Source organism: Nelumbo nucifera, chromosome 2, assembly GCF_055504915.1.
Source record: "Nelumbo nucifera cultivar China Antique chromosome 2, China Antique-T2T, whole genome shotgun sequence".
Taxonomy (NCBI): domain Eukaryota; kingdom Viridiplantae; phylum Streptophyta; class Magnoliopsida; order Proteales; family Nelumbonaceae; genus Nelumbo; species Nelumbo nucifera.
Window position 1 is genome coordinate 99,115,751 of NC_142650.1, and position 18,583 is coordinate 99,134,333.

At 38.3% G+C, this 18,583-nt stretch overlaps 1 protein-coding gene and 1 pseudogene across 2 annotated transcripts; one reads left to right on the top strand and one right to left on the bottom strand.

Annotated features, from left to right (window-relative positions):
- Window positions 1-725: 725 nt before the first annotated feature.
- On the bottom strand, window positions 726-14,306 carry LOC104606280 (Mitochondrial glycoprotein family protein). The gene is made up of 3 exons (XM_010271390.3): window positions 14,113-14,306; window positions 13,610-13,941; window positions 726-1,078 (listed from the first exon to the last, which is right to left on the bottom strand). Exons 1-3 carry the CDS (start codon window positions 14,224-14,226, stop codon window positions 913-915), a joined length of 612 nt encoding a protein of 203 aa, XP_010269692.1. The 5' UTR covers window positions 14,227-14,306; the 3' UTR covers window positions 726-912.
- On the top strand, window positions 7,543-13,603 carry LOC148802602 (uncharacterized; annotated as a pseudogene). The gene is made up of 2 exons (XR_016082064.1): window positions 7,543-7,614; window positions 7,756-13,603. The product of XR_016082064.1 is annotated as an uncharacterized LOC148802602 (transcript).
- Window positions 14,307-18,583: the final 4,277 nt, after the last annotated feature.

An 18,583-nucleotide genomic window follows, 5' to 3' on the forward strand; every position in this document is an offset into this window, starting at 1 on the left:
GCTTTGGGCTATGAGTTCATATAACAGCAAGATTAAGAGTTGTTATAACCTGGAGGCCAATCGTCGGAATCCTACTGCATCAAGGGAAATATTTTGAGAGGCGATGAAATCGGTTTTATGGAAAACGGAAACTTGCTACAATTCAACTATACTGATATTTTTCATCAGTTCTTTATCAGATTACTACTTTAATTTTCTACAATACGGATTTGTTAGATTTATGGTTTCGTTGCTGTTACAATCATATTATTACATATTTTTCCAATACTTCATTGTCATGCAATTTTCCTTGTTGGATCAGCAACATAATGCTCACCGCATCGTTTTGCAATTTGTAAGACTAACAGTCCCTACAAAGCAGTTTTACAAAGAACATCTAAGCGCTAGGTGGGGTAAACTCAGAAATACCTGACCTGACAGTTTAAATGAATAAATCCAGAGGGTGTCCACAACCCATCATTGAGACTGACCATTTCCCTTTTTCCCTCGAAAATATGTTTCATTGAATAATGGTGCAAAAAGCACTTAAAACAGTTGTTTAGGCATTTCAATGGTGCCGGAAAAGTATGATATCGGAAGAACTTGGACGAATCAGAGCCACCACCCCCTGTTGAATTTTGATGAAATAGTAATACCAGCTAGTTGGCTCCTACTTTTATGATGCAAGTTGATTGGTAATAAGTTTCATAAGGTATCATGCTTTTCCGGCATATTGCTAATTGTCATATTAAACTTAGTTGTCATCCCAGAAATTAAAATGTACAGTATACACAAAATCCCACAATGATTACCTAAAAAATAAACCAGAAAAGCAATTTGAATTTGGGGGTTGTGATGGGGGGTTGAACAAAACATTCCCCCAACTGAAAATGCACTAGCTAAACCAAAAGTTGATTTTTCTCAAGCAAAAACTCATGTTTCTTTTGCTACAATGGCTTCCAATTTACGCAACCAACTCACATATTGACCCTGTTCCTTCTTATGCAGGTGGGAGAGAAGGAAGGTTGTCAAATCTTCCCCAATTCCCCTTGAGATCAGATAGTTCTTTAATGATTCCTGTAAGTTGGGGTCCAAAGAGCTGCATGGATACGTATAATGCAGAATTAGAATGCTTTGTCATTACAATCTAGAGAAAAATCTTACGCATAATACAACTTGAATCAAAACTTTGGTCAAATTTATATCTACATGACGGACATGAGGGAACAACAGTCTTTACCAATAAAAAAGGGAACAACAGTATCAGCATTCCTTAAAAGACTGAAGTTGGGAGGTTGTTCGAACTCTATGTAGATCTAAAATTGCAGAAAATGATATATTGGCATTTTATGATTTCAAGAGTATTTTCAGACCCATATCATATGTAAAATCAGAAAGTTTCACTGGATTAAGCAGTGATTAATTGTTCAACCCATTATTTTTTTTTGATGAATTTGTTCAACCCATTATTAGAAAAAGGAAAAAACAACCTATAAGGCTCAATGGTTCAACAACCCAATCTGATCCATGTTTGACAGCTGTTTCCAAATAAAGATAAATAAATAGCTTCGAAATGCAGAATTCTCCTACCATAGAAAACAGGTTTTTGATTTTCAACTAAAGTGAGAAGGAAGGAAGAAGGAAAGACTTAGATCCTTTGCTTCACATCTTGGAAAGAGTATTTTTGGATCCCTCTTATCTAGATAGACAAATTTGGACCTTTTCTTCTTTTGGCCTGTATATCTGTGCTTCTTTCTTTAGGCCCTTAACTTACCCCATTGAAAGTGTTGGGCAACCTTTTCTAGTTAAGGGGGTTTGGAGCAAACCCATTCCTCCCAGGGTTGGATGTTTTCGCTAGGAAGCTTTTATAAAGAGAGTCAACACCTTTGATTAACTCCAAAGAAAAGGACCAAATCAGTGTATTTTCCTCAATTGGTATTTTCTGTGTAAATCTAATGGTGAGACTTGTTATCACTTATTAATCTCTTGTCCATTTGTAAGTTTTATTTGGTATTGGTTTCTCCCTCTGTTTGGGTGCAAGTGGACTTCTCCACCGAATGCACAAAGCCTGTTCACCTCTACATTTTCTACTCGGTTAAAGAGGAGAATAATTCTATGGAAGAGCACAAGAGTTGTTCATTGGACAGTTTGGGAAGAGAGAAATTCGAGGATTTTTGCAGAAAAGGAAAGAAGCTATACTGAAATCATTGAAGTCATCATAACCAGATGAAGGGAATCATTGTCCTACAGGCATTGGAGTAGTATTCAAGAATGAAGAGGGCAAAATACTAGCTTTCTTTTCAGGTCCAATTGATATAGGTGATTCACTGAAAGCTGAGGACTTGGCAGTTTTGCAAGGAGTGCAAAGAGCAAAGGAGTTGAACAATAGAAAGTTGATTGTTGGAGGTGACTCAAAGCTGGTAGTAGGTTGGTTGCAAAAGAAGGAAACTGGATTTGGCGCTACCTTAATGAAAGGAAGAAGTTTAAGTGGTTGACACAAAATATGGAAATAAAACTGCAATGGGTTACTTGATTAAAAAAACTGCCATGGGTTAAGAGGAATACTAATTCTTTTGCTGCTGCACTAGCAATGCAATGGATGGGAAAAGATCAAATGTTTGGGATTTATCGTAATCCTTTTATATTGTCATGGGGATAGTTAAGAGAGCTTATCTCTCCCCTGTTCTACTTGTTCTTTGTTTTTAATATTTATAAAATGCTGCAGTGGACACTTGGATACTTAACAAAGAAACACCGAATTGGTTCTTATCCTCCAACTGGTATTTATAAAATGCTGCAGTGGACACTTGGATACTTAACAAAGAAACACCGAATTGGTTCTTATCCTCCAACTGGTGTTTTTTATGTAAGTTGCATGGTGAGACTGCTTTCCTTAATCTCTTGTCCTTTTGTTGCTGTATTTGGGAGTGGTTCTTTTCTCTTTTTGGTTTTAAGTGGAATCCTTCAGCAAGCTTGGAAAGATTGTTTAACCCTTCTGTGTTGAGTTGCAAATCTAAGAGAGGCATGATTTTATGGAGGTGCACTTGGGCAGCAGTGATTTGGACAGTATGGGAAGAAAGAAATTCAAGAATTTTTGAGGATAAGGAGAGGAGAAAGGAGGTATTGTTAGAAATCATAATACTAAAAGTAGCTTTTTGGGTGAAGAGTCTGAAGTAGTTTTCCGACTTTACGAAGGGTAACCTAACAGTTGGCATACATTTTTTTTTGCAAGTTTGACTAAAACCTAATGTGATTATGTCATGTGCAAATTATTGAATTTGAGGCAATCTACTTGTTAGGTTTTATTGGTAAACACACACATGAATGCTTGCCCTTCGTAAATGTTTCACTCAAGGATTGAAATATCGATACGATACGGCCAATACAGGGCATATTGTATCGGTATCGTTAGTGTTCAGCACAGGATACGCTACCATTGGAGATGTATCTTGCCAGTCGTGCGTATCGGGCCGATGCAGGTGTGTATCAGTTCGTATCACACTGTATCGGCCGATACATATCAATACGGACCAATATAGAATGATACACTACTCACGATACGCAAATGTGCATACTCTTCTAAAAAAAGAAAGTTTGAAGGATTCGAACTCGCATCAATTGCTAGGGAGAGCTTAACATCCGCGCCTATAGGCCACTACGCCACTCCATCTTTTGTGTTTATAAGTAAATGAATATAACTTTTATTTCTTTATTACTTAAATGCAATTCAAATAAATAATACATATTACAGTTAACTCCAACTAAAAATAAAAAAATAATATTTAAATCAGTATTTTATAAAATAATAGAAATAAATAATATATCAAATCCACATTTATACCAAAATATTATTTGGATCTCAAAAAATTTATAAAATTACAACATTAATAAGGGAATAATTATTTGAATACTTAAAATTTATAAATTTGCACATATATATAATTTACATTACATAAAATCATATTTATTATTTAGAAAATAAAGAAATTGTTTACAAAATATTCAAGAATATAATCTTAAATTGAATCTATCAAATCTACTAATTTACATTTGTACCAAAAAAAAGAGTTTTAATTAGAAAATTATAGGAATAAAAATATAATAATAGAATAATCATTTAAAAGTCAAAAATTATGAATTTTCATATGATATGTATCTTAGAAATTTTAATAGATTTGATATATTTTAAGTTGAGATTATACATTTTATAAATTATTAAAGGATATTTTAATTTACATAAAGAATTTAATATTTGATTGACCCCTTTGTTAATGTAAAAAAGTAAAATAGTAAAACTGAAAATAATTGATATAATAATTAAAATATAATAGGAAAATATGTTTTGCATTTTGGACTCTTGATTGATAAATTATCAATAAAATTATATGATATCTATGCATCATATTATATTAATTGTAATATATTTTTTTTCATATACACCATTAAAATATACATTTTCTATGTATTTATACATTATTTATGATTATTTGACCTTAAATTTAATATTATTAATGTATTATGAAATTTTTATGTGTTACCCTAGCATATCCATATTTTTTCATCAATATCCATGCGTTTCCAAAGTGTCTCCGTATCCAAGTCCAATACGATACCCAATACCGATACTTTAATCCTTGGTTTCACTCTATGTTCAGAGGATGTGACCAGATTTCAAGGCTTAAGGTACAAGGCAATCTACTTGTTAGGTGATCATCAGACATATAGATGCACTAGAATCACCAACTATTACCCAATAATGGATCCGCATACCCTTCTTTGATCCTCAACCCTTTTTTCTTTGAAAAAAAAAGGCAAGGTAATTTTATTCATCAAGTATTAATTACACAACAAAAGCCTGCTGGGTATAACCAGCACAGGAAACACCCAAGCAACTATACAACCATCAAATATTCCATAGATATACGTCTTTCAATAACCAACCCATGGATTGGACATGAAACTCCTTGGAGACTAAAACCCAAGACACAATTTTACCCACAGATAGACTGAATGGCTCGTCCTCAGTTCTGCTTTTATTACAGAAAAGCCTTCTACTTTTCTTGGACCACAAGATCCAAAAAATAGCAGATGGAACCAACTTCCAGATCCGTGTGCTCTTCCCACTCAAGCCTTGAAGAGGCAACAGGCAAGGGAAGCAGCACCTCACCAAAAGCTCTAGGCATCACTCAATTCAGACTAGCTGCCTTCGGAAAATGCAGCCATAGGCCCTAAGCCACCTGGCAGTGGACAAACAAATAATCTGCACTCTCCAATAATAGTCCACACAGCCACACAAACTATTTTGAATCTGCAGGCCAGACTATCCCTGGTTAGACACCTACCACTTACAGCAGACCACAATAGGACCTCCATATTAACTTGCATGGGAACATGGTGTCCCTTGGGGTCCCTTGGGGTCCCTTGGGGTTCTTAGGCTTGTCTAATCTAATAGGATCTAACAGCAAACAACCAAGTGCTCTCCCATTTTCCATCTTAATTCATTATTCTTCCCAGGCCTTGCATTTTGAACTCTCAACAGTTGCTATAGTACTAGTACACCCTGCATTTCCCAGTCCTGAAAATTTCTTTGGGAGAGACTTTTAGTGGTCGAAGCAAAGGAGAGAGTAGAGAACTGACGTTCAGTGGGTGAGACTATTAGTTCTGTGTGGAAACTGAATGGTTTGCTAATGTTAACCCCTTTTGATGAAAGCAGAGCGGTGCTTGATATTCTGGAAGAGGAAGTGGACATTGTAGCATACTCCTTATAGACGAAGGAAGGTCAGATTTTAATTTCAAGATGGTGCCCAAGCTCAAACTTGAAGGTTCTGAATTTTTTCATGTGTTACAGTAAGAAGTCGGGGCTTGCCTTCTCGCTTGTGGCAGCGATCAACTTTTGAATTCATTTGCTTCTGCCTGTGGAGGCACCATTGGAGATTTTTTCCGTCGGTGATTTGTTTTCAGTGGGGTGAGATTGAAAGGAGTGAAACCAGAATCAATTCCCAGGAAGATTGATGTGTTTTCTGATGGTTTAATCCATCGTGTCTGGCTTGCAACTTCATGTGAAGCAGTTTTGTGGAAAGGATGCAGATTGGAACATGAACAGTTTGAAGAAGAGGACCTACGTGGCATGAATGCATTGGTTGGTTCAAATTGCTTCAGGAGTTTTTGAAAAATTGGTTTGGAAAACTTGGAGGTAAATGCGCTTCAAATTCCTATTAACAGCTCGAGTTTGAAATTGGGAGATGGGATTTTGGGAATTGGGGCAGGCCCTTTAAGCAGGCGGAGACAATTGGACGAGTGCTTAAGAATGGTTCGCATTGCTAAACCGGTGAAATAAATGGTGGGGATTGGGGACATTGTAGTGGGGCGAGCTGGTTCAAGGGTGCTTAGTCCTAACTTTCAATTGACCAGGTCAGACCAGAGGCACGTGGACACTTAAATTGCCACATGAGTTTCAACAAAAAGGCCATAGTTGGTTCAAGTGATCTGTCATCATCACAAATTGAGTCCTCTGAAATCAGTAGGGCTTGTAAAAACTCCACTGTACAGTGGCAGTCTTCCCCAAACTTTAAGTTGGTAAACCTTGAGAGTGCTTGCCCAGTGGATGATCCAAGAAGCCATGTTGATGATGTTGGTGACTTAGTAAAAAGGCTTGGAGTCTTGGACATCTTGAAGTTCAGAATAGCTGGATAAGTAAAAAATCTAGGAAAGTCAATGGCCTCTTTTGAAGATCATGATAAAGGAAAGAGGATTAGCTTTTAAGAAACAACACAAAAAGAAAACCATTAGATTTGGTAAAAGGAAGGAAAAAGTTGGGAATTTGGGCAATCACAAGACTCAATAGATGTGAGAATTTGAAGTGCCCTTTAGTTTGTGGGGATGTTTGATTGTCAAAGGATGAAGGATCTCTAGGGAAAAGAAGGAAATGAGGAGTTGCTCCAGATCTCACATTGGAAAAACTTTTACAAGTACGTGCAGAGGTGAACACAACTATGGTTGAAGTTGGTGAGCTTGTAAAGGACTTTTTAGGAATGACTGGTGTGGACGCTTGTATTGGGAAGACATATCGCCGCCGGCAGCAGCAGTAAAGAGAGCAAGATTTGCTGATTCTCATCTTATCTAATTCTAGCTAGATACAGCTCTTATCTTATCTGTTCAGTATTGTTTTCAGTAGTATGGATTAGTAGGGAGTCTTATCTTATCTTATCAGTTCAGTAGTATGGATTAGTAGGGAGTCTTATCTTATCTTATCAGTTCAGTAGGATAGATTAGTAGGGAGTCTTCCTAATTAGCAAGGAGTCTTCCTAAAAGTATGACTCTTATCTCTTGTAATCTCCTATTTAAGGAGCTGAGAATATTGAATAAAAATCATCAAAAATTTCAGTCAAGAAAGAGAGCAAAGGAGAGTTAGGTGATCTCTTGGACAAATCACCATTAAGGCGCCAAGATAGGTTCATCAAGAAAAGGGAGGAACAAGGGAAAACAGGAGGTTTTCCCCGTGGACCGACCGTGACAAGATCCTATTCCCGGGCTCATAACAATTTGGTATCAGAGCCAAACGTCATGGGCGATCTGGAGCAGTTGACGTCCAGGGTCCACGAACTGGAGCACAGGCTCGTGGAGAACAGCACGGAGGTACGCGAAATCAAGGACGATGTCCGAGAGTTACGGCGCTTGATGGAGTTGTACTTCTCTAACAAGGACAGGAATCCAGAAGAGGCTGCAACCACAACCGGCCACCGACCAAACATGGTAGAATCGTCCGACGAGTAGCAGGTCGTTGCCCTAGCGCAGGTTAGCAACACCCAGAATGTCCCGATTAAGCAGGAATCCGGTGTCGTCGAGGATTCCATCGACGAGAGTTCAAAGAAGAATAAGAGCAACTACTCCAAGGTCATTATCGCTGACCTCAACGTCGACCCTCCCGAAAGCGACGGCGATGATTGTGCCTCCATCACTCCTCCTGATTCCACCAGGAGCATTAAGGAAGAAAATTGTGGGGAGAAAAGTACCTCAGTATGTAAAGACGTTGTGGTTGATGCCACAGAAGGAGAAGCTAAACGGTTAAATAAACAGGGGAAGTGTCGTTCAAGAATTAACAAAGGCGAATTTTCTCTTGAATGTGGGCCTGATACGGATGCCGATCAACACTGTCAAGGGGCTCCAGCATCCCGTGAGGAAAAAGTCAGCAGCCTTAAAACTGGTTTGGTTCATGTTGCAAGGAAGATGCCTAAAAATGCCCATGCACATTTTATACTTGGCCTAATGTATCAAAGGTTGGGTCAGCCACAGAAGGCAGTGCCAGCATATGAAAAGGCAGCAGAAATATTACTTCGGAGAGAGGAAGAGATTGACAGTCATGAGTTACTTTCTTTGGTTCAAATTCATCATGCACAGTGCCTCCTGCTAGGAAGTACAATTGATCATTGTGCAGATAAAGAACTCAAGCATGAAGAACTTGGAGAAATTATTTCTAAGTTGAAGGAGTCAGTGCAGTCAAATATTAGACAAGCATCTGTCTGAAATACACTTGGTTTATTACTTATTAGAACCGGCCGTCTACAGAGTGCTATATCGGTTTTATCCTCTTTGTTGTCTATTGCTACTGACCACTTGGACTCCCTTGCAAATCTTGGGATTGCATATCTTCAAAGTGGTAGCTTGGAGCTATCAATGAAATGTTTTCAAGATTTGATTCTAAAAGATCAAAACCATCCTGCGGCCCTAATCAATTATCCATCTCTTCTTTTGTGTAAATATGGTTCAGTTGTTGCAGGTGTTGGGGCAAGTGCTAGTGAAGGAGCTTGTATGCCTCATGTTCCGGCTGCAAATGTTGCAAAAGAGTGTATGTTAGCTGTAGTCAGATCAGATCCTAGGGCTGCACATATCTGGGTGAATCTTGCTAATGCATACTATTTGGCTGGTGATCATAGAAGTGCTGGAAAATGCCTGGAGAAGGCAGCAAAACTGGAGCCTAATTGCATGTCAACTCGATATGTTGTTGCACTTCATCGTATCAAGGATGCAGAAAGGTCTCAAGATCCCACTGAACAACTTTCATGGACTGCGAATGAAATGGCTTCAATACTTAGAGAAGGGGACTCTGCAACAATTGAGCTTCGGATAGCATGGGCAGGACTTGCCATGGTTCACAAGGCTCAGCATGAAATTGCAGCAACGTTTGAAACTGGACATAATGATTTGACGGAAGTGGAAGAGTGAGCTCTGTGCACACTAAAGCAGGCAATAGAAGAGGATCCAGATGATGCAGTTCAGTGGCACCAGCTTGGCCTTCACAATCTTTGTACTCTATAGTTCAAGACATCTCAGAAGTACCTTAAGGCTGCAGTTGCCTGCGACAAAGAATGCAGCTACGCATGGTCAAATCTTGGTATCTCGCCGCAACTGTCTGAGGATGAACCCTCTTCATTGGAACCCGATCCAGGAGGGCAAAATCATTCCACCTATCCGGGATTCTTTTGATTGTGTTTCAAGACACCCATCCTAAATTCGAGCTTGAGGACAAGCTCTTAGTCCAGGAGGGGAGTAGTAGAAAACCTTATGTGCTGATTTCAGCTAAGCTTCTTGTGAAGGAAGAGTAGAAAGTTGGGGATTTTAGCAAGAGACAGAGGAAAGGGGAGAAAAGAGAAGAAGGTCGACTAGGATAGATTAACTTAACCCTAGCCGCCAGCCCCTCATTCTATTTATAATTAACTTAAGTATGAGATATTACAAAGATGCCCTTAGTAGGGCGGCAACTCAACCTAAGTAATTACAGCTCTTTAAAAAATAAAAACTAATGGGCCCAAGGCCCAACAACATCTTAATTTAAAAGGAAATAAACTAAACACAAGTCGGCCCACTCAACAGGAGTAATGATGTGGACGCTTGTATTGGGAAGACATATCGTCGCCGGCAGCAGCAGTAAAGGGAGCAAGATTTGCTGATTCTCATCTTATCTAATTCTAGCTAGATACAGTTCTTATCTTATCTGTTCAGTATTGTTTTCAGTAATATGGATTAGTAGGGAGGCTTATCTTATCTTATCAGTTCAGTAGGATAGATTAGTAGGGAGTCTTCCTAATTAGCAAGGAGTCTTCCTAGAAGTAGGACTCTTATCTCTTGTAATCTCCTAAAATAGGAGATTACAAGAGAATATTGAATAAAAATCATCGAAAATTTCAGTCAAGAAAGAGAGCAGAGGAGAGTTAGGTGATCTCTTGGACAAATATCACCATTAAGGCGCCAAGATAGGTTCATCAAGAAAAAGGAGGAACAAGGGAAAACAAGAGGTTTTCCCCGTGGACCGCGTGACGAGATCCTATTCCCGGGCTCATAACAATGACATGTGCATTGGAGCCTGAGACCTCCTCTATGGAAGTTGCATAGAATGACTTTGTGGAGAAGGAAGATGTAGAGAGGTTGGGCTGAATGGGCCTTAGTTTTTCTTTTATTTAAGTAGCTTTATTTCTGCTTGTAGTGGGCCTTCTTTCAATACTCACACACGACATCTCTCTTCCCAGTATTGACCTTCAGATTCATCCCAACATTAGCATAGTGATCAATTTGAGGCTCTACAAGCTGGACCTGTCTCCTGCTCTCCTCACTACTCATCATAGCATAGGCTTGAGACAAGGTCACCTCATCATTTGCTAAAAGCCTAAAACATTTTGTCTCACAATATCATACTCTGGATTGAGTCTGGGGAGGAACTCAAAAACCCAATTTCTCTCCACTAACTTTCTATGCGCCTTAGCATCTTTTGTGCACCCCCATACAATAGTCTCCAAATCAATTTCTTGCCAAAGAGATCTCAACATGAAGAAGTAGACGGCTAAGGGCTTCTCCTCTGCCTTAGATTATTCACATCATTCTTCAGCTTGTAGGCCTGAGCAACATTCAACCTTTGGGAATAGGTCTTTGTAGCATTGTCCCATACTTCGTTTACAGTCTCCATCCGCAGGTAGTGTTGGCTAATATGTGGTTGCATGGAATTTACTAACCAATCCACTACTGTGTAATTCTCCTGCATCCACCTCTCATAGGTAAAGTCATCCTCCGTAGGTTTCTTCTTTCTCTTGGTGATGTACCCCCATTTCCCTCTATTACACACATGAATCTTTATAGACTAAGACCAGGCCAAATGATTGGCTCCATCTAGCTTTACAGTGGTTACTACCCCTAACAGAGTCTCCATAGACTCTTTGATCTTTTTCTTTGAAGCAAGTCACAGGAGTTGATTCATTCCAGGTATGCTTCCTAGTAAAAACAACCAATCCTAGGTGGAATAGGTTTGCTCCACACCTCTTTAACAGGAAAAGGTAGACCCCCACTAGCTGCCAGTTGAGTTAGGGTGTTGATTGATGGTTGTTTTTAGGACCGTTTTTCTTTTTTCTTTTTCCTTATGAGGTTGCATTTATTTTTGGTGTGGGTCGTGCATCTTGTTTGGGGTTTTGGATGGTTTGCATAGACAAGGGTCTACTAGTGCTCTTTTTTCTTTCAGTTTGTGGGTGTTGTCTGTGGGCGATTTCTTATCATTGTTGTTAGTATTCCTTTTTTCTTCTTCTCTGTTAATAACTTTTCATTTTACTTGTTACCTAAAAATAGGAGACCAACCACAATGCCACCCAGAATTTGATAATAGCCTACCTCAGATGCATCCCTATTCTCAACTGGCTGAAAAAGTTAAGGGAACAGCTCAGCTAGAGGCCTATCATTGCTCCAATTATCCAACCAAAATCTCAACCAATGATTTAAAAGGCGCGCCTAGGCGCATTTTAGGGTAGGCACCTCGCTCAAGTCCTAGGTGCAGCCCATTCAAAAGGCGCACGCTTGGTGTGCCTTTTGAAAATTTGCCACTTTTTCCTTTTTTTTTTTGAGTCTGGCAACTGGTAGGACCAAAATAAATCCCCGACGGAATTGCCACCTAGCCCAATCTCTCTACCAGTCTAGCGGTTGGTAGCCCAAAATTTGTCGCCTTAGCCGAGGCGTTCACTCACTCACCGAAGCTTCAAGAACCCCCTATTTGGTAATGTTGTCCATTCATTCATCCTAATAAAATATCTTCTTAAAAGAAATTAAAACTATAAAATCATTATTTTTTGTGTGAAAACTAAGAATTTAAGACCTTAACATGGACTTGTTTGGGCTTGCCTCGAGGGGCGTGGCACAAAGGCGGCTCACAGAATTAGGAATGTAATATGTCACATTGGCTACTTGATGCAATTGAGAAAAAAAAGAGATTGTGGGTTTTATATGCTTGAAAATGGTTTATATGTTTGATTTCATTTTTAAATTCTCATTTGAATATGCTTTACATATAATGTTTATGTATTTTAATTTTAGATAATAGGTATTTTAAAACATTTATTTTAAAACTTAAGTTTATTTTTTTATTAATATTATGTTTTATAATTTTTTTTGAATTTTTTGCATTTTTTTTTTGAATTTTTTGATTTTTTAGCTTTTTTTTAAATTGTGTGCCTTGCCTCAAAAAGGCATGTGCCTCACCTTGTGCCTTTCGCTTTTAAAACACTGATCTCAACCACCCCCCAACTTGTAAGAGCCATAAAATTTCATAACCCCCTTCCAAACAAAGCAACCATTGGAAGAGAGGGAGTCTTCTGAAGTCCAACTCCTCTAGAGACACCAAATTTGGCAGCAAACAACCGCCTCTACCACATTCTCTCTATCCATCCAAAACATCTTGATCTGCTTCCCAAGCAGAGCTATATTGACATCTTTGATCTTTTGGATTCTCAGGCCTCCTTCCTTAAGAGGAAGGCAGAACTGATTCATTTTTTCAGAGAAGATAACTATATTCATTAAAAAGTGAAATAGTACATGAGAAGATGTACATCAGGAAGCAGCTCTAAACAAAACAACAAGCATTACATAGGTAAAGTTGCTTTTAATAGCAGAAATAAGAAACCTCCGGAGTACAAGAACATTCCATCTATATAGGTGAAAGGAAGGGCCAGAATATAAAGAAAACATCAAACAATCATAAAGACTATTGATCAAAAAACAACCAAGACTGGTCCAAGAAGCAGATGAAACAAAACCTTAGATAACGTATCTGCCAGGTAGTTGACTACATCGAGACCCAAATGAACTAGATCTTTATCCTATTTTCCAAATATTTTACCCCCTTCTTTTTTGTTCTTCTCTTATTTCCTTAATACTAACAAAAAAACTAAAATAAATAAATAACTCCACTTCATTAACCCAGCTTCTTCAATCTTTGCTTCTTTAAGGGAAACTGTCTGAGAAAACAATTACGAGTATCCCTGGTCATATTAATTACAATCATGTTTTACTTACATATTTACCGAAATCTAATTGAAAGTTAAGAAGAAACATCCCAAGATGAAATTCATGCAATAGAAGCCACCACCATTCAGAAGTTTGGAACCATTTTAATTCCTCCTTAGAGGTCCATTATGTTGTGGTTTTTCATTCTTTTTTTGCTCCAAGGGGCCAAGACTTGTATGTTCCCAGAAGAAGCTCCTAAAGGAACTCATGTAAAACATATAAATTTCACAATGAAACAAAAGTTCAGTAAACAATTTCATCTTAATACTTCTTCTCCAATAGATGCAAGAAAAGGAACCGATAACCAAAATATGACCTGAATAAGGGGCCTCTGTAGTCCGAATCTCTAAAGCAATTCGAAGATGGATGGTGATAGGCATTGTATATGGAAAACTCAGATCCATCATCACCTTTCCTTGAAATACGACAATCAAACTGCAGAACAGAGTTCAGTCCCTGCTTTTTCACGCAAACTTTCATCAAAGCTTGCCTTGGCAGCAAACCCTCTCCTTCAAGAGCATTAGGACCCAGCAAAGCTGAAATGGCGATCTCTTCTCCCCAATCATATCTCCTCCTCAGAACCACGTCTTGGGACTGAGGTGCGTCCCATTCCAATACGAAATCCCCCAAAGAACCGGCCTGACGCCTCTGCCGAAGATATCAAGGTTACCACATACAAAAGAGCAAAACAACTTAAATGTGTTCTTAAGAGATCATTGTTATGGTCGCTACGGTAACTTTAACTAGCTATGAACAGCTAGGGTTTTACAGACGGGATTCTTAATTTTTACGTCTGTGGATTCATGGAGCTTGAATCACCTGAAACGTGCTCGAAGATTGCTCGTATTTGAGCTCCGATTGCAAGACTTGAAGCAACTCTGCGTCTCGAACAGCTCTGTAATTCCGGCGCACGAAATTGATCAACCTCGTCATCTTTAAAGGTCAAGTGGCGTGCGTTTAGAGACAGTGAAACTACCGTTCTTGAGCCAGTTAAGAACTTGGATTTTAGATGCAGTTCAGCAGTTTCAAGTTTCAACGTGACGGATTCGGGTGAATTCGTGATCGTCTTCATTCGGACCAGGCCAGACTGGACGGTTGAACCGGTGAACCAAGGGACCTGGTTACCTTTCTGGGTCCCGGTTAATTGACGGTATATGATCCAAGGCTGTAATTGGCGAGACCAGATCTGCGCCTCACATCGACCTCGTATATCTCCCATACTTGTATATTATTATTTATGGGAGATATTCCCAATGCACGGTGGGTAGACATGTTCATGGGCTGAGTAGTCCGATGGCCCGGCCTGGCCCACACCCCGGTCGGGCTTGGTCATGTAATTAGGCCCGCAGGCCTGACCTCGGGCCTAACACAATAAGTTCGACTGTGTTACAAGCCGGGCTTGGGATTTGTCAAAAAAGTCCAACCCGAGCCCGGCCTGGCCCGACTCATCATTATATATTTTATAAAATACATAATATGTATTTTATATATTATATAAAATATATAAATAATATAATATTTATTGAAATATATATATTTATAATTTAATATATACATTTTTTTATTTTTTCTTTATAATTTCTCTCTCACTCTCTCTCTCTCTCTCTCTCTCTCTCTATTCAGTCGTTTCAGCAATAGTAACAACATGGGATAAATTTTGGGCTCGGGCTCAGGCCTAGGCTTCGGGCTTTTTATGAGGGTCGGGCTCGGACTCGAGCCTTAGAAAAATCTGTTAATACAGAGTGAAAGCCCGGCCCGAGCCCGACCCATGAACAGGTCTAACGATGGGGTGTGCCTGTGAGATCGTAGTGATGCGCACTGTGTGAGGAGCAAATCCCACGCATTCTTTATTTTAAGGACTTATCTCCCTTTTTCAATTAAAACGCTTCTATGAACAATGAATTTTTAATTACAAAAAATGAGACAAATCCTTAAAATAAGGAATGCCAAATGCAGCCTAAATGAGCTAACCAGTTTGATAAGTGGTAAAACTGATTTTCTCTCCTATTCAAGTCCGACAAAACTAAGCCCAAATGAGGACCATGGTTGATTGTATAGGTGTCATACAAAGTTATATAAAGGGAAAATTCACATTTTGGGCCTAGTGTTACTTTGGTCCTCCGAACTTTAAAATGCGACAATTCAGTACCCAAACTTTTAAAACGTGTCAATCTAATACATGTCGTTAACCAACCGTTAAGTGGCAAACAAAAAGACACAAATGTCCTTCGGGTGTCATCTAATTTTCTTCTTGAATCATTGCTGCAAAAAGGACCAAATGTAATGGCAGAGCATGCAGCTTGATCAAGGACCCTTTGGTTGACCCACCTAAAGTTTGTTCTTGTTGTCTCCATTGCACCATCGAGCCTCTGATGCTTGTGGAATGGAAGAATCACTATTGCCACCTTCTTTCTTTCTATGCTGGTGTAGATGTCTTCATGTATGTTGGACAATGCTGAGATAGCTGTCATTTGTCGCACAAAGACATGATTCAATTGTTGGAAAGTTTCAAATGCAACCCGGGTTTGGGGTTGTTCACTGTTGCTTTGGTTCAATCTTAATTCATAAGGAAGAAGATGATGAACAATGTTTTGAAGGGTAATTTTAACATTTTCAAAAATTTTAAATTGCACATGTCATCATGTGATATACATAACTAACGACTGGTCAACGATAGGTACTGGATTGACACGTTTTGAAAGTTCAAGTATTGAATTGTTGCATTTTAAAGTTCAGGGACTAACATTACATTACACCCAAAGTACATGGTACTAATCGGGAATTTTCCTTATAGAAAATGGCATATTAAACTAAGTTTGTGTTTATTTACAATGTAAACATTATCGATGTAAAACTCCATCAATGGAGTTTCACACCGAATCATTTGAAAATTTCTAAATTATTGAAAAAGTGAATACCGAAAAAGGTGATTATTGATGTAATACTACATCGATAGTCGATGTAAAACATCACTTACATTGGTTTATGATATAAACCTCATCTCCATCCAAAGGCGGACAAAACCGAACTGGAAGTGACATTTTACACCGATCACATTTTACACTCCATCCAAATGTAGACAAAATCGAATCGGTAGTGACAATGACATTTTGCACCACAAATAAACGCAACCTAATGTGTATTGGATTATCGTGCAGATGGATAGTTCAAGATCCCTTACTTTAGTGGATGGCTTGATTTGCCCACATGAGAAAGTAGCCGAAATTATTGACCCCAAACAATCAATTTATTTTTTTTATAAGTAACAACCAAAGTTTTCCCTGCCCACACTATTCCAGTTTTTTTTTTTCCTTTTCACAACAGGTAGCAAATTCCAAACCCATAACCTCTCAACTCTGGTGCAGGTGGGATTCTATCCCAAGTCTCCACTACAACAAGCAAGTCTTACCAACTAGGCCAAGTTTGTTTTTTTGGCATTTGTTTTTCTTCACGGGGTTATACAACAAGGTAGTCCATCCCCTAAACCCATAACACTCCCAAACCCTAGTACATGTAAGATTTATCCCCACCTTATCAACCAACTGTTGGCACCTTGAAAAGGTTGAAAGAAGGTGGTGATGCTACCATGGAAGATGATTGGGAAGGGCTAGAGAAGAATGGAACTTGGGAAAACAACCTGAATAGTGAAGTTAATGGTAAACAGATGTTAATTGAGTATGATAAGAGTTCAAAACTTCATGAAACAATAGACAATATGGATATAGTTGCAAAATTGATTAGAGATATGGATTGTGAGTTGGAACGTTAGAGGGGCTAGTCGGCCTTGTCCTAGACGTCATGTGCTTGAAATATCTATATCTCATAAAATATTGTTTGTTTTCTTATGGAAACTAGAGACAATCCTAACTGTGCAAAAAAAAAAAAAGAAAAGAAAAAGAAAATATCGAGTCTCTTCCTTTTGATAGTTCCTTTGTTGAGTCTGGGTATTTCTGAGGGTCTTTGGATATCATGGGACTCAAGCCAATGTATTGTAAATGTCATTTTATCTAATGACAGGTTTGTTCATTTTATCATTAATGGCCACAAAATGATACCTTTGTTTATGCTCCTCCCAATAAATAAGAACCGTTAGTGAATTGTATAAAAGAAATTGCTATTACTTTAGAGAGAGTGTGGAGCCTTATTGGTGATTTTAATTCAATTAGAGATAGCTCAAACAAATGTGGGGGAGGGGAGAGGGGGGAGTGTCTTCCCAAGTTAAACACGTGAGTTTAATAATCTTATTAATGATTATAATCTATTTGATTTGGATACGAGGGAAATGTAGTCTACTTGGAAAAACTCTTTTATTAAGGGAAGACTGGATTGAATTTTAATCAATGATATTTGGAGGTGTGAATTTCTTAATGGTTACCTTTTTCATCATCCTTTTTCTTGCATCGGATCACACACCGCTCCTCCTTGGTACTTGTGTTCATCAAATGTCGAGTCCTAAGCCTTTTAGATTTAAGGCTATGTGGCGTAATGAGCCTAAACTTGTAGACATTGTGAAATGTGATTAGGATAGTCAAATTAATGGTTCCAGACATGGTTTTTTAACCGTCATTGATCCAGACGATCACTGTTCGGCTCGAGAACTGTCCAGGCAATCGGTTCCATTTTACCTTAAACCCAATCATTGGCCAAAAATCATTGAAAAAGTCAACGACCCATTGATCCAAACGGTCGAATAGTCGATCCATTCAACAGTTTTGGCCGTTTTTATTTTTAATTTTTTGGTAGAACTGGCCGTCCGTTCGAACCGAACGGTTGGACCATCGACTTGGAAACTGGTGGCCAAAACGGTTCCAAGTCCGGGTCATTTTTTTAAACCATGGTTCTAATTCGACTTATAAAGAAAACAAATATTCCTTTCCAGAAATCAAAGAAATGGAATGCAAATCATTTTGGAAATATTCATCATTCAAAAGTTATTATTAAATGATCCTTCTTATCATTCTCTAATTCATCAGGATTGTGCTCTCCAAAAACAATTAGATAGTATTTTGTCTCATGAGAAAGTGTTTTGGGAGCAAAAATTTAGAATTAATTTGTTAAAATTGGGTGACAAGAACAATAAATTTTTTCATATTGTGACTGCCATTAGAAAAAATGAAACAAAATCACTAGAATTAAGAATGAAGAAGGTGAGTGGATCTACGAGAATAATGATATTCAAAGCCATTTTGTTTCAATATTTAGAATAGATTTAAAGCTAAGGGCACTTATGGTATTGATGAGGCTATTATTGATATCAATTATTGTATCTTTGTTCTTTGATGATATCAAT